Source organism: Dipodomys ordii, unplaced genomic scaffold (genome assembly GCF_000151885.1).
Source record: "Dipodomys ordii isolate 6190 unplaced genomic scaffold, Dord_2.0 Scaffold1, whole genome shotgun sequence".
Taxonomy (NCBI): Eukaryota; Metazoa; Chordata; class Mammalia; order Rodentia; family Heteromyidae; genus Dipodomys; species Dipodomys ordii.
In genome coordinates this window covers 60,737,473-60,753,054 of record NW_012267217.1, presented here as the reverse complement: position 1 = coordinate 60,753,054, position 15,582 = coordinate 60,737,473, and the positions used below count along the sequence as shown (strand labels likewise).

The window sequence follows — 15,582 nt, the reverse complement described above, 5'->3', positions numbered from 1 at the left end:
TTTCCCTTCCCCTCCACAAATTATACCGACATCAAATACAGTGAAAGCAGGGATTATACTGTGGGGGAGGGACATACAAAGCAACAAAGAAATAATCTTATAAATGCATTAGAAACAAATGCATGAAAGAAAAAAACATTTGAATACATATCTTAGGGTTCATTTTCCTAACATCACCTTATCTGACCTTTTCTGCTTGACTCATACATATACTAGATATTGCAAATAAGGGAAACCATGGGACCAATGTTTCTTTGGGCCTGGCTTACTTTACTTAATAGAATTTAGAAAAGTCACTTTTTAATAAACTCCACTGGTGTTTTTTCTGGGTCTGTTTAGGAAGATTTGATCAGAGCCAGCTAGTTTTAATCAAGAAGAATCAGGCAGAGAGTTTGCTAAGCAGCCCTTGGCATTGGAGGGTGTGTGTCTGCCTCCTTTCTGGTGGACTCTGTTGTATTTGTCATCAATATTAGATGCGAATTGTGGTTGCTTCCAGCAAGTACTTGGAGTGAATGCTGACCTAGTCACCGACACTGGGGAAGAATAGTAGAGTAATCCACTTTCAGCTCTTTTTTTTTGTCAGTCATAGGACTTGAACTCAGAGCCTGTGTGCTGTCCCTGAGCAATTTTGCTCAACGCTAGCCTTCTGCCACTTTGATCTACAGCATTTTTGCGTGGTTTATTGGAAATAAGAATCTCATGGACTTTCCTGCCCCGGCCGGCTTAGAACCACCGTCCAAGGAGCTTAGCCTCCTGAGTAGCTCAAATTATAGACGTGAGCCAGGAGTGCCTGGCTACACTTTCAGCTCTTTTCCATTTGCAGGTTTAGTAATACTGTACTTTGTAAAGTGAAGCTAATAGACTATTCAGAATTGTTACTAGAACAGGTGATTCCTCTGTGTGTTTATTTGCTCATGCAATATTGGGTATGAAATTTTCATCTTTTTCTAAGTTCTATAATGTGTGTGTGTGTGTGTGTGTGTGTGTGTGTGTGTGTGAATGTGTGTGCACGCGTGCGTGCACGCACTTTACTGGAAGCTCAGGGTGTTTATAGAGTGTGGAGGATTATATCCATTACACATCTTAGCACACATTGCTTGGGTTTTTCTATCTACCAACAATGGTCATGTTAAAACTGGCATTGCCTCATCAATTATGAGAACAGTCATAGTTTTGCTAGTTCAAAGTACACTCTGGCCTTTCTTCTTTAGAGGGGATTAAAGAGATTACTTGGTGCTGATGAAGTCATGGCTGATGTGATCTGCTGAGGCTTGAGAATGACTAAGACATGGTTTCCACACTTCTTAAGGACACCAAAATTTACAGATGCCCAAATCCATTCTATGAAGTGGCATAGTATCTACACAGAACCCACACACATCCTCCTGTGGCCTTCATAAAAATCTTTTATGTAAATTAATTATACAAATGTGGTACTTACAATGCGCATGTAAGATACTTGAATCAAGTGTGTTAATTTTTTTCCTGACTTCTCTCCCTTCTCCCTAATCCTTTGTAACACCTGTTGGTTTTATTATGCTCTTCTTATACATGTATGTATGTTAATTCGTCAGGATTACCCACTACAGCTAAGATGTCACAATGTCCCTAAAGGTCTAAAGATAAGAATAAAGAATAGATGGCTGAAAGAAGGTATCAACAATAAAAATGGTGCTCATCTAATAGCAAAGTGCAGTCTTTTGAGGCTCTCTTCTATGCAATTTTCTTCATAGATCATTAAAACATTGTTGAAATCCCAACACTTTTCTGTCTAAGGTATGGATTTGTGCAACCTTCTGACTGGTTGCACAACTGGCTGTGTCTCCTGTTTGAATTGAAAGCTGTGGAGTTGTTAGTGATGGCACTACTGCATTCTGATTCACAGAGTTGTCATTTAATTAAATGGGTACCTGACCTTTGCCATCAGATGTAACAATTATTATTCACATGTCTGCAGATACTTGTTAGTGTTGATTTGAGATGCCACACATTTGATAGTTACTGTGCTATTCTTGTGTTACTGGTGAAAATGGGTCAGGAAATCACATCTATACGTACTGTATTGTACCTCAGGGTTCTAAAATTATTTTTCTAAATACCTATACATTATTAAATAGTTTTAACTACTAGCTTATAAAAACCTTTTGAGCTACTAATCTCTGTTGTATTCTTTGAAGCACACCTCTAAAATAAAACTTTATTTGCCTTAAAATGTTTAGTTTATGGATAGTAAATATTTATAAGTAGAATTACTTTTTTTTCTAAGTTGTTGGAAGTTTTACTACTATGAAATTGCTTTCCTTTGGTGTTGAATCATCTGTGGCTTCTAATAAAAATTTCAAAAGTCCTTTTTAATTATACCATGATGTAAGTCCCTGTTTTCATTTTTAGAAAGAAACTTGTGTGTGTATGCACTTGTGTGTGTATGCATGCACATGAGGGAGAGAGAGAGAATGAGAGGGAGAGAGAGGGAAAGCTTAAAGCAGATCAAAGGACTTTCTTAGCCTCCAGGGCATTTTTTCCTATCAAATATAAACAGTTATTTCCAGTTTCAGTGGAGAGGAAGAAGGAATATACTTCACATCAGGCATTCAAAGAACTTTCCTTTCCCCATGAGCTTTCTTAAAGATTATTTTTGGTCAGAAAATATACACAATATAAAAATTACCATATTTACCAATTTTGAGTCTAGATTTCAGTGGTTTTAAATGAATTCATGATGTGATGTAACTGTGGCCAATGTCCACCTCTATTAGTCTTTTTATCTTGTAGGACAGAAACCCCTCGAAACCCTTCACCCCTTACAAAGTAACTTCCCGTTCCCTTCCTACAATGCCCCTGGCCAACACCATTTTCTACCATTTTTCCTATTTTAAATACTCCATATCAGTGAGATCGCAGTATTTATCTTTTTGTGAGTAGGTTACTATGCTTAGCATCATGTCCTCAAAGTTTCTTCCTTTTGAAGGCTACATAAATATGCAAATAACTAAATAAGTTTGCATAAACAAATAAATATAAAATGCATATATTTCCTATATATGTCTTGAAGGATGCTTGGGTTGACAAAGCATTGTAGTGTTATAATATTTCACTGAATCTGAGCATACAAATATCAAGATCCAGCTTTCAATTCCTTTGGGTACTATTCAGAACTACCCAGAACTGCTGGACCACTTGATAGTTTTGCTTTAATTAAAAAAATTAGCTTTCTTGCTGTTTGTTAGGACTTAAGTTTAGGGTTTGTGCCCCTTAAATTTCACTGTGGTTAAGCGTTTGATTGCTGGGATGGCATTGCTGGGAGGTGGTGGAAGTTTTGGACCCCTTTGGGAAAGTATGAAAAGACCAAGCCTGCCATTGTTCCCTCCCCTGTGTCATTTCTCTCTTTTCTGTTCAGGATGGGCCCCAGCCTCCCACAGGCACCCAGGCGCCTGCCTCCCTTCACTGCCATCCACCATGCTTAGTGAGGAACACTAACGCAGTGCGTCCCGGTCCCGGCTTTGAACCGCCAAAACTTTAGGCCAAATAAACATCCTTTTCAAGATGTTACCTCTACCAGCATTTCCTTTACTGATGAAATGCTGATGAGTAATTATATATGGTATACACACACACACACACACACACACACACACACACGGCTTATCTTTCTTACTAAGCGCTTACAAGCATTCCAGTTTCTCCATTTTCTAGCCAACACCTTTTATTTTATTTATTTTTGAAAGCCATCATGCTGGTGGAATTGATGTGGCAACTCTTTTTAATTTGGCTTTTACTTTCCCTGATGATTAGTAATATTGAACATCTTTTCACGTGCCCCTTGGTCATTTGTATCTTTGAATTTTGTCTGTGAAATATCTGTGAAAGTCTCTTGCCAATTTTTGTTTGATCTTTTTTGCTTTTTTCTAAGAGCCTAGCTTGGATATCCTTGTTTCCCCACACTTATTTGTTAAGAAAGACTGCCCCTTCCCCAGTGAATGGTTTTGTTGAAAATCGCCCAACCACGTATGGATTTAGCTCTGAGTTCTCTTTTCCCCAGTGGCCTGTCTGCCTCAGACTATCTTTGAATCCCTCTAGTTAATTTTTCATTTCCATTACTGTACTTTCCAGCTCAAAAGCCCCTTTTACACTTTTGTTTTAGGTTTTCTGTCACTTGTTGATAATTTCAATTCTTCTTGATTTTCTCGGCATCTTTCTTTAGTTCTGTGATTATCTGTGTCTTAGTCTGTAGTGCCTAGTAGATCTGCCATTGCTTCGTTTGAGATACAGTTCCTGTGGATTCATTCCCCCATTGAATAGATTCTATTTTCCTGACTCTCTGCACTCGACAATTGCACATTTGAATCTAAGGTTGTGGTAACTCTAGAAATCAGATCCTGACTTCCAAGGTCTTTGTGTTGGGGATTTATTTTTCGATGTGTATTTGTGTTACTGGTGTGAGCTGTCACAACCCCAAGGGCCTGCCTGGGGTGCATACTTAGATTCTTATTGGAAGTTTTTGAACTTGCACTTTCAGCCTTCAGTTGTTTTTAATGCCTAGTCTTCAAATAAGAAATATAGAAAACAGCGTGGAGAAGAGGGAAGTGTTGCTCTTTAAATCCCCTGGCAGTATCTCACTTCAGCAGGAGAAAAAACGGCTTGGAGCAATGAGACAGGTACAACAACAATGCATCCTCCTTCTTTGTCTGAACCTCTGCTAGGAGGGGTGCCGTCAGAGTGAGGGTACAGGATCTTCCAGGGATATGCATGGAACCACCTGACACAAAACTAAGAGTGGGGACATGGGGGGGACTGACACTCTGTCAAAGGCTGAGAAGGACCAACTTTACTGTAGTCTATCTCTTGAACTTTCCTTTGAAAGTTGCAAGCCTACAAATTGTCACGACAGATTCTACCAGTGCATGTGTTGTCAGGACATGGGATTCCAGTGCTTTCTAGTCTACCATTTTCCCAGAATCATTTCTTCAACTTCGTATGCTTTGAAACTATTGAACACAAAGATGTGAAGCCAGGAGTTCAAGGCCAGCCTGTGATACATACCAAGACTCTCTGAAAAAAAAAAAAAAAGAGGAAACAAAGATGCTGTGAAACAGAAGGAAGTTATGCATTCATGCTATACCTTGATGAGCCTCTTAACTTTACTCTGAGAGAAACCAGACAAAGCTTCGTATATGGCGTGATTTTAGTTGTATAAAACAGAAAATACCAACTTATAAGGACAAGAAGGAGAGGAATAAGCTAGTGGGAGTGAGGTGGGTGGAGGTAGTGAACTGTTGGATGGGTTTAGGGTCTTCTTTGGGGGTGGTGACTGTAATATGGAACTGGGTAAAACATATAGTTGTTCAGAAGATTGCTTAGAGTACTGAATCACATGCTTTAAGTGGTCCATTGTAGATGACATGAATTTCACTTCCATCCAGAGCAATAAAGCCACAAAAAATAAAGAACTGTTTTATGTGTCTGAACAAAAGACAAGTTTTTAAAAAGCATTATTCCAGAAATCTATGTTATGTGTTTTCTCCTAAATCCATCTTTGTCATCTGACTCTACCCTAGAGTAACACGGTGAGCTGATTGGCTGGTGACTCTCTTTGGGGAATTGGGAGCATTTTCAACACCCGTCATCTTTTCCCCTTCCACCTATGCCCAAGTATCTCAGTTTTATACTTGATTGTCATTGTCTCTTCCTCCCCTGATGCACACCACCCCTGCCGTCTGCCTGCGTTCCTGCTATTTGTTCGTCTTCCCCTTCCCTCTTTGTGACATCAGAAAACAATTCTTCTGCAGTCCGATGTCTACAAATGGAGGCTCAATTGCTCAGATGATACACAAGCCCTCTCTCGCTGCCGACCACTCCAGTGCGTTGGCCCAGTGACCAGTCAAGGTGGAGAGGCCAGTTTCCTAAACCAGTCGATGGTTGGCTGAATACGCTTAGCAGTTTCCACTTCCCTTCTGCTTTGTCTCTTTTTGGATCGCTGCACTCATCCCCAGCTGTAGAGACCTGTTGCCTGGAAATCCAGAGACTCCACCCCACTCTCTGAGGTCTTCTGCTCTTGGGGCACCTTCCTTCCCTCCGCTGAATGTTCCATGTTCATTACTGTGGTCCATTCATGCCCTCTTCTTGGTCCATCTTACTTCCTTCTTCTTCATATCTGTGGGTGCTCAGCCAGAGGTTTGTGTAGAACCACTTCACCTGGTAAGTAAACAGTGGAGTGAGGATTTAAAATTGTGTTTTGCTTGCTTACAAGACTGCTCTGAGTGACTGTACAGTCCAGGTTGACTTTCAATTCATGACCCTCAGGAGTGCTGGTGTTACAGGTGTGCATGGCCATCTCTGACAAACAAATACATCTTTAAAAGAAAACTCTGGGCTTGGGCGCTGTCCCTGCGCTCTTCAGCTCAAGGTGAATGCTCTACCACTTGAGCCACAGCACCACTTTCATGTCTGAGTCAAGCAGAAAAGGTTACGTAAGTTGATGTTAGATGAAATGAACCCCAAGATAAGTATTCAAGTGTTTTTTTTCTCTTTCAGGCAATTGTTTCTAACACATTTATAAGATGATTTCTATGTTGCTTTGTATGTCCCTTCTTTCACTGTATTTGATGTTGCTATAATTTGTGGAGGGGAAGGGAAAAAACAAATAGGAATACAGGTGGACCCATTGGAACAAGATGTACAAGTCATTATGTCGAAAATGAACTTTACAACTTTGGTGAAGGTGGGGGGAGGATCGAGTGGGGGGAGGTGGGGGAGGATGGGAAGGGAAAACAAAGAGGAGGCAACAATGCTTGATAAGAAATGTACTCATTATCTTGCCCATGTAATTGAAACTCCTCTGTACAGTATTTTCACAATAAAAAAAAATCTGTCCCCAAATAAAAAAAAAGAAATATGTAGCTAACATTTGTTGCAGAGATACCTAAACTACAAAAGAATACCTATCCCCAAAGTGTCCTAAATGTTTGATATGCAACCTTCAAAGATTTACTAAATATAGACATTAATTTGGACTCACAGTAACCAAATAGCCTGTCTCATTTACCCTGGCTTGGGTAGACTTTTCCCCTCTTTACCTTCAGAGCATCTATTGTAAACTTGATTATGTATAATTTCATATTATTTCTTAACTGATCTTTTAGATTTTATCTATTAATGTCTACTTTTCATTCTATCTTTTGATAAATAAAAAAGATACATACCTTCTTGGCATATCATAAACAATCTATATTCACTATTATTGTTGATGTTGATGTGATTATGTTAGCCTTCACACTGTCTGTCTAGCTAGTCAATAGGCCAGCCTGCTAGTCTTATCTCTTCCTTTCAGTAATTCTCACATAGCCAATTCAGTGCCGCTCATCCATTGGGAAATTGTTTGAGTGGGAAGTAACAAGGCCTTGCTTCATCTTAAAAGAAATTATCTCAGGAAGGAAAACAATCAGGCTTTAGGCTATGATTTAAAGAGAGCATTCTTTGTGTCCTTGGCATTAGCTAGGAGCAAGCAGCCTAACTGAAATCAAATGGAAAGATTTCAAAAGAGGACCCAGCGAGGAGATAAATGTAATAAAAGTTTTGTTTTTCAGATTCCGTTCCCTTTTGATTCCTTGTTATCATTAAATTCTCTGCATGTTGAGTTGAAAATAAACTTTCAGTGACCTTACGATTTTTAAAGAAATGCCAAATCAAACAAAAGATTCTAATCACTCATTTTTAATTTAAGAGGAGGCAGGGAAGGATGACTAGTTCTCTACATATTAGATTTTTAAAAATTCAAGTCTCTTTAAAAAACTTCTGCTACATTTATGAAGTAGGGACATTATTAAGGAGAATGGTAGGAATTTTGAGAGCCGTGGACAAGATGAATCCTCTGTGCATCTCCAGTAGGATTCTGCAAATGTTAAAGAACACGGGCTCAGTTCCTTGGAGCACTATCCACCAAAGCTAAGGTATAGAATCAGCCCAGAGGCCCCTCAGTGGACAAATGGATCAAGAAAATGTGGTGACTATTCACCATGGAATTTCACTCATGTGTTAGAAGGAATGGTATTGTACCTTTTGTAGAAAAATGGCAAGACCTGGAAAACAATCATGTTAGGTGCTCAGAGAGACAGAGGATGCAAGTTCTCCTCTCTATGTGGAAGCTAAAATTTTGTTTATGAACGTGTAAGTAAATATATTGATGCAATTGTCTACAAATGTATTAACTGAAGTATGTATGATAGACTCCCGGGAGAGCTCCAGTAGTGTAATTCCTTAGAAAGGCAAAGTTCAAGGAAATAAACCCTGGGAAGCGGGGACTTGAAAGGGGTTGGGGCTGGGATCAAAGGGAAAGGAGTCCACGAATGAAGGGGAGAAGAGGGGCAGAAGGCAATCAAGAGCTCAATGTACATCCTGTAAAATTAAGTGAAAGAGGAATGGGGAGGGAAGGGGGGGAGAACGTGGAAAGGGGTGGCAGTGACCAAGATGTACCACCCTCACAAACCTCTTTGTAACGTGGCAACTCCTTTGTACGACTACTTAAGGATAATTTAGCAAAGGAACTGAGACGAAGAGAATCCAGAGCCTCTGGCTGGCTAACCTCTCCCCTGGCTTGCTGTCTCCCGCCCGCAGGTCACCTACCTGGGCAAGGTGTCCACCACAGGCATGCAGTTTTTGTCTGGCTGCACGGAGAAGCCAGTCATTGAGCTCTGGAAGAGGCACACGCTGGCCCGAGAGGATGTGTTCCCAGCCAACGCCCTCCTGGAGATCCGCCCTTTCCAAGTGTGGCTGCACCACCTCGACCCCAAGGGCGACACCACGGTCCACATGGATACCTTTCAGGTGGCCCGCATCGCCTACTGCACGGCCGACCACAATGTGAGCCCCAACATCTTCGCCTGGGTTTACAGGGAGATCAACGATGACCTGTCCTACCAGATGGACTGCCACGCCGTGGAGTGCGAGAGCAAGCTGGAGGCCAAGAAGCTGGCCCACGCCATGATGGAGGCCTTCAGGAAGACCTTCCACAGTATGAAGAGCGACGGGCGGATCCACAGGAACAGCTCCTCCGAAGAGGTCTCCCAGGAATTGGAATCGGATGACGGCTGAGAGGGGGGAGGGGGGACTGGAGGTTGCCCCAGCCAAGGCTTCCAGAGGCTTCGCCAGATACTCGACCATTCAAATTAGGGATGAAAAGACTGCCACTCTCCGGGCCCCACCCATGCTTGTTAAATTCTGAAGAGCAATTCTCAATCTAAAGAAATGTATCATTAAAGTGTAATTATGTGACATTGCAATCTGCTGCTGCTGTGACTGAGAGGAGGACGGGAGGGGAGTAGTGGGGGATGGAAGGTTCTAGTATTCTCTTCCTAGTGGTGGGTTTTTTTTTCCTTCTATGCCAACACCTTCTCAGGGGAGATTTCTATGCCAGTTTTCACCACTGTCAGGCAGAGACTCCGTGGCTTTGATTTGCAGGACCATTCCAGTCTGCCTTAGGGAATCCAACAGTGCTTCAGATGGAGGGAGAGATGGACAGAGGGAGGCCCAGGGTGCTGATGCCCATGAGGAGGCCGCAGTTGGGAGGGGACACCCCGGAATGACCGAGAGCTCTTCTCCGGTGGTGGCATGTCGTAGACTGTCTCCTCACTACGTGAATCAGCACAGTCCTTATTGAGCTTTACGACTAACAACCCTGTAGCCGGCAGTTGATTCGCAGTTTGAGATAATGCTTTTATTTACATGAGTATATCAAGTAGGACCTTGTATCGTATTGTAGTCTCTTCATCTATTTCCTTGGAATAGTTGCATCTACTAATGATCTCCTCTCTCCTGCTGCAACATCCATCTTTGTTTCCCTTTCTGGTGTCCCTAGAGAGATGGGTCCTCCACACACAATGCAGGACACCAAAAGGGAAGAAAATAACTGAGCAAGCAAAGGAAATGACAAACAAATCAACTAGGACAACAACACAAGAAACCCCGGAAAGAGGAAAGGAATAATCAGACTCTACCAAGGCTGGACGTAACTCAGCCCTTGGTGACTTTATGACCATTTCCTTAGGTAATGGCCCAATTGGAGGAATTCTGTAAGACAAGCCTTGGACGGTCCCTTCCTTAGTAAGGCATTTGAGTTGGGAATGAATTAGAGAAACTCAGCTCGTCTAAAAAAGCCCATACCCATCTTCCACCTCAAGGGAAATCTTCTTATCTTAAATCTTAGAGTCAGAAATATGTGATTATTTGTGGTTTCAAAGGAGAAATATTAAAATGGTTTCTCACTGAGGCATCCTGAGGTTTCTCAGTTTCACCGACCTTTAAATACCATAGAGTCGACATGGAATGAAATTGAGAGTGCTTGTTAAAATTTAAGGCTGAAGGTATGTGATTCTGTTTCCATGTAATACTGCTTCTTTATAAAAGTCTCTTTGTACTCCTGGTCATGTTAGGACCCTCAGATGCCTTAGAAGCCTTAAATGAGAGCTAACCCGATGCAGAGAGCAATGGTGTCGGCATTTGGTCTGTGTACCTATGTGTCTGTGTATGTGTTTGTGTGTATATGTGTGTCCTCATGTGTGGACCCAGTTTTCAGGCATGTACAGTAAGCATGGAATCACTGAGGAAGATTCTCCTGCCTCCTGAAGTTGTGCTTGTTGCTTTATGACATATGTAAACTATTATTTAGCATAAATGCATTCATTCTTTAATAAAAATATGTTTGCATTAATAAAGCCGAGGAGTTTCATATTGGATGTGTGCTTCCTTTGTTCAAGCAATGCAAAATAGGTCTGAGTATGCAGTGTGCTTCTACTTAAGAGTTTTATGAAACTTGGTCCCCAATACTTCATTCCTTGATTGATTGCGTCTAAAAGTCTTCCGTGTATTTTTAATGGCTGTCCCTAGGCTGAGATGGGAACTTAAACAATTGAAGTTGTTAAGTATGATGAACTTATTTCAGGGGTGAATCTCCCAAACATTATTGGAAATAATGACTATTTATAAAACTAGCTATACATCTTTGGAGAACCCACACTTAAATCTTAAGAGGTAAGTGCTGAGTACTTCCTTCTGAAGAGACTTAGTAAAAAAAAAAATGTTTCCTCCAGGCCCTGCTTCCCTAAATGACCCCATTAATCAAGCAAGGCTGGTGGCCATGGTGTGTTCCGAGATGCCCTGGAATCAATAACAAATATAAAGGCTTGTAAGGAGAAAATATGGGTGCCTGCTAAAGACATGAACTCTTGTAAGAGCTACTATCAACATGTTCTGATTGAGTGGCATTTGTCTCCAGTTGAATCTCTCTCCATTTCAGTTGCACTCTATTATTCTTGAATATATCTATATCTATATCTATCTATATATATATGGAAGAAGGAGAAAGGGAGGGAGGGAAGACAGGAAGTGGGAGAAGGAAGATGAAGAAGGAGAAAAAAAGGGGAAGGAGGTAGAAGAGGAGGAAGAGAAGAAAGAGAAAAACAAGCCAAAACAATGCCATTTTCCTGAATAAAATTTAAGCTGAATCCTAAGTGCATTTATGGTCCTTTATCACAAAAGTCTTCTGCTAGTATTTTTTTGAGGTTCTAAGAATGAGATGCTAAGTGGTTCAAGTAATATTGACCTAAGATTCTGTGTGGGATGATGGGTAAGCAGTCAAACAATAAATACATATTCAATTAGCTAATGTAGTCTTTTGTAGCAGCCATTGGTAATATTTCTGAGAGGCAAGTCAGTTTGGCTTTATCTTGTGATGATTTGTTGTTTATTCTATACTCCATTTTTCAAGCTGGTGGTACAGAGACACTCAATATACATTAGCTCCCATGCCCCTCAAAACAAGCTAGCAGGTGGTGTGGCAGTCACTCAAATGGAGGAAACCTGAGCTTGGTGAGTCCACATGACTTGAACAACCCAGCCCAGATATGTCTGATGAAGCTGATGAATGACCCAGGACTCATCCTCTGCTTAGGCAAGATGCCTTTCCTTTGGATTTTTCATATCCAATCCTTTCCAAACCTGGCTTATTATAAATTAGTATACTAAACCATTATAAATCACCATTCTTTGCTATTCAATTTTGAGGCTGGCTTTTTTTGAGGGGGCTAGGAATAGGGTTTTAAAAGCCAAGGCCCAAGAAGTTTTACTTGATCACAAAAAATGTGAAGTTTTGCCCGGGTATTTTTCCTGATTATGGTCAATGGATAAAATGCTGTACCGCTCCAAAATCAAGATTCCTCTTTTGTTTATGTTGCTTTTCTCGGGCTACGTGAAAACTCCAAATCACATCCTTCTATTAAGGGATTCTATACTTTTCTTTTTTGTTCTTCATTGCAGTTTTTGACTACATATTTGTATACTTATGCACAGATTTATATAAATATTTCAATGTCTTGAAATGGCTTGAGTGTTAAATGTTTTTTAAGGTGGGAAAATTCATCTCCTTTGTTCATTCTCCCCTCCAGCTTCTACAACCAGAATAGCCATTTTGGAGGAACTCATTAAATCTCTGTTTGCTAGTGGGCAAGATAATGGATGGATCATGCAGGTGGAAGGAAGAACCATTATAAGCTTAAATTTGTAAGTCCTAGGACAGAATCCTGAACATTGGAAGTGATCCTTGTGACCACCTTGTCTAGTTGACCCAAAGGTGGTGAGCAAATAGCTTTTAACTGGAAAAAAAAACAACAAACAGCCAACGAAACAAAAATGCACCATTGCCTAATGACAGGAAGAAATGCAGGCAGCTTTATGTGGAAAACCAATATTAAATGAAATTCATACAGTTGAAATAGGACAAATATTACCCCAAAGAAGTAGTCAGACAATAGATGGCAAGACATCTGCTTTAGCAGATTATAGCATTCTGGCATTACAGTTGTTTTTGCTTGTTTTTGTCACCTAAAGAGATAGGAGAGTGTGTTGAAAGACACATTCTGACCATATAAAGCATATTAATTCTGTTGTGTTTCTCAGAAATACCTTAAGAAATATTGTTCCCTTTTTTCCTCATTTTCTCAAATTTTTTCCCTTTTCAATTTTCTTTTCCCACTTCCTACCTTCCCACCTATCCTGCCTAAATTGTTTACTGTTTGCATGACCCAATTCTTTAACCCATTGGAGACATTTCTGGACTATGGGAGGGAAGTGTATGTGCTCTGATCTGAGGCAATGTATTTGTTGATGATCCTCTTGATGAAAAATTGAACAAGCTTGTATACTTCTGTAGATTATCCTGCATTTCTCTTATTTATTTGTTTTCAGTAAATTGAAACATGGTGATGACTTAATTTTTGATAGCTTCCTGTTTTTTATTAGGTATCCAAAAATATGTTCTTCCTATCCCCCAGACACACCCAAATTTAGTCTGAAAATGGAGATTTTTCCATCCTTGTGATATGTAAATTCCAAAGTTCTGACTGATCTCCAAGAAGTTTTTCTATGAGATGCTCAGATTTGGCTCTTGGAATAATTTTATGTTACATGGTTCAGTTAAAATTTTTGGCTTCTCTTTCTGAAGAGAATCTGAGTGGTAATTGTCACCAGAAGAAAACTGTGTGTGGTGCAGAACCTTACAAATGAGAACAATTGGAAGAATAAAAGTGAATTTCTTAGAGGGAAAAAAATGTAAGCCATCTTAATGTGGACATTTGGAAACAAAACATATCTGTTGAAAAGGAGTCTTAAGACATGGTCCTACAAATTTGAGCAAAGGTAAAACTCACAAAGAGATCTGAAGCAAATTCATTTGGGAATGTCTCACCAAAATTACCTGGGATTTTGCTTATGCACCTCAAACTGGGTATTCATCAAGAATCGGCATCACTTTTGCTTTGGAAATTCATAGATTTTACTAAGCAAACACATTCTCCCATTTCTACCAATCTCCACTAGCTTGGCTTAGAAGCTACTCTGACACTCTTGTGTGTGGAAATTGGAGTTCCAGAAACAGTACAGCTGTGTGCACCCTACCATAATAAACTGAGTGAAAATCATCAATACTTTCATGGTTATAGATTTTATTACCAATTTTTTATTAATAATAATATTTTCATACCTTTATCTAAGCACACATGCAAGAACAAGGTCAGATCATTTGTAAACCAGGTGAAGTTTATGAAATCTCACAGATACCCTGTCTGATAACAGACCTGTAGCCTTTGTAGTAGCCATTCTAGAACATTCTTTGCTTTCTGGCAGCAAAGCTTAAGAGTTATGCTTAAGCAAATGCTTACTTACAAGGAAGAGCCAAGAGTTGCTTGTATTCCATGATCACCTTTATGAAATAAATTAATCAGTTTAACTGACAAAAATGACACATATCTTTAGCCTGCAACATGTTTGGAATATGTATCCACGATGGAATCATTAAATTTAGGTAATTTACCCATCCATTACCCCACATAATTATCATTTTGTTATATATGTCTTGGCAGTTTTTAGGAAATTAAAACCATAGTGAGATATCATTGTATATCTTTTAGAACGTCTTACATCAAAATGCCCAAAGAGGCTTTCTGTGGTATCTACTGTGTTCGTATAATCTCAGCTACTTGGGAGGAAGTTAAAGAAGAATTTCAGTTTGAGGCCACTCAGGCCAAAATAAGTGAGTCCTTATCAGAAACAAGCTCAGTACAATGGCTCAGGCCTGTAACTCAAGCTACTCTGGAGACAGAAGTAGGAGGATCATGGTTTGAAGCTGACCCAGCCAAAAATCCTAAGACCCTTTCTGAAAAAGCACTGAAGGGGATTTGGAAGTGAATTGGTTCAAAGTACACTGTATGGACATACCACAATACATTTGCAATATGGAAATATAAAAATAAAACCCTCTCTTGCTACAAATGCATGCTAATTAGAAACAAAAATAGTAAAAGCAATGTCAATAAAATGAATTAAAGAAGCCAGGCATATGACTTACACGGTAGACAATTTCCCCGGGAAACATGACACCCTAAGTTCAACCACTAGTACCTCCAGAAAGGAAAAGAATAATAGACAAAAGAGAGCAGATGTTGATGAGGATATAGAGAAAGAAAGGCGAATTCGTACGTTCTTGGGAGAAACAAAAATTGGTGTTGCCATTGTGGAAAACGGAATAGAGGTTCTTCAAAAAATTAAAAGTAGAACTTGTTTGTGATCCAATAATCCCATTACAGGAAAGGAGAGGTTCACACTCCAGTGTTCATGGAAAGATTCCCATGGACAAATAAATAGATAAAGATGGACAAATGTTTATCACCACAGCAGGTCAACAGATAAAGAAAGCTTGGCATATATAAGAATGCTATCCAGCCTTAAAAAAGAAGGAAATCCCAGCACTGGTGCCATTGTGCCATGCGCCATGTGTCTCCATGATCGTGTCCTGTGTCCCGTCTTCTGGCTCATCTCCAGTCATCGCCGCGTCGATTCAGCTCTCCACTGGAGCTGAATTGGCTTGTTGGTATTGCTTTTGTTCTTTCTCTCCTCCTGTTTCCTAGCTGTGTTATGTGTATTTGTGTGATGCAGGCCTTTGTAACAATGGGCAGCCTGCAGCCTGCTAACTGTGTAATAAAGATTCCAATATTCCATCTTGACTCCAATAAATTCCATCTTTCAAAAAGGAGGGGGAGG

At 40.1% G+C, this 15,582-nt stretch overlaps 1 protein-coding gene across 1 annotated transcript in view; it reads left to right on the top strand.

Annotated features, from left to right (window-relative positions):
• Positions 1-10,705, top strand: part of Pid1 (phosphotyrosine interaction domain containing 1) — a 234,870-nt gene extending 224,165 nt beyond the window's left edge. Inside the window, exon 3 of the mRNA XM_013025826.1 lies at positions 8,611-10,705. Within this exon, the coding sequence (XP_012881280.1) occupies positions 8,611-9,087 (477 nt within the window). The 3' untranslated portion in view covers positions 9,088-10,705. The remainder of the gene's footprint in view (positions 1-8,610) is intronic.
• The last annotated feature ends 4,877 nt before the right edge of the window (positions 10,706-15,582 follow it).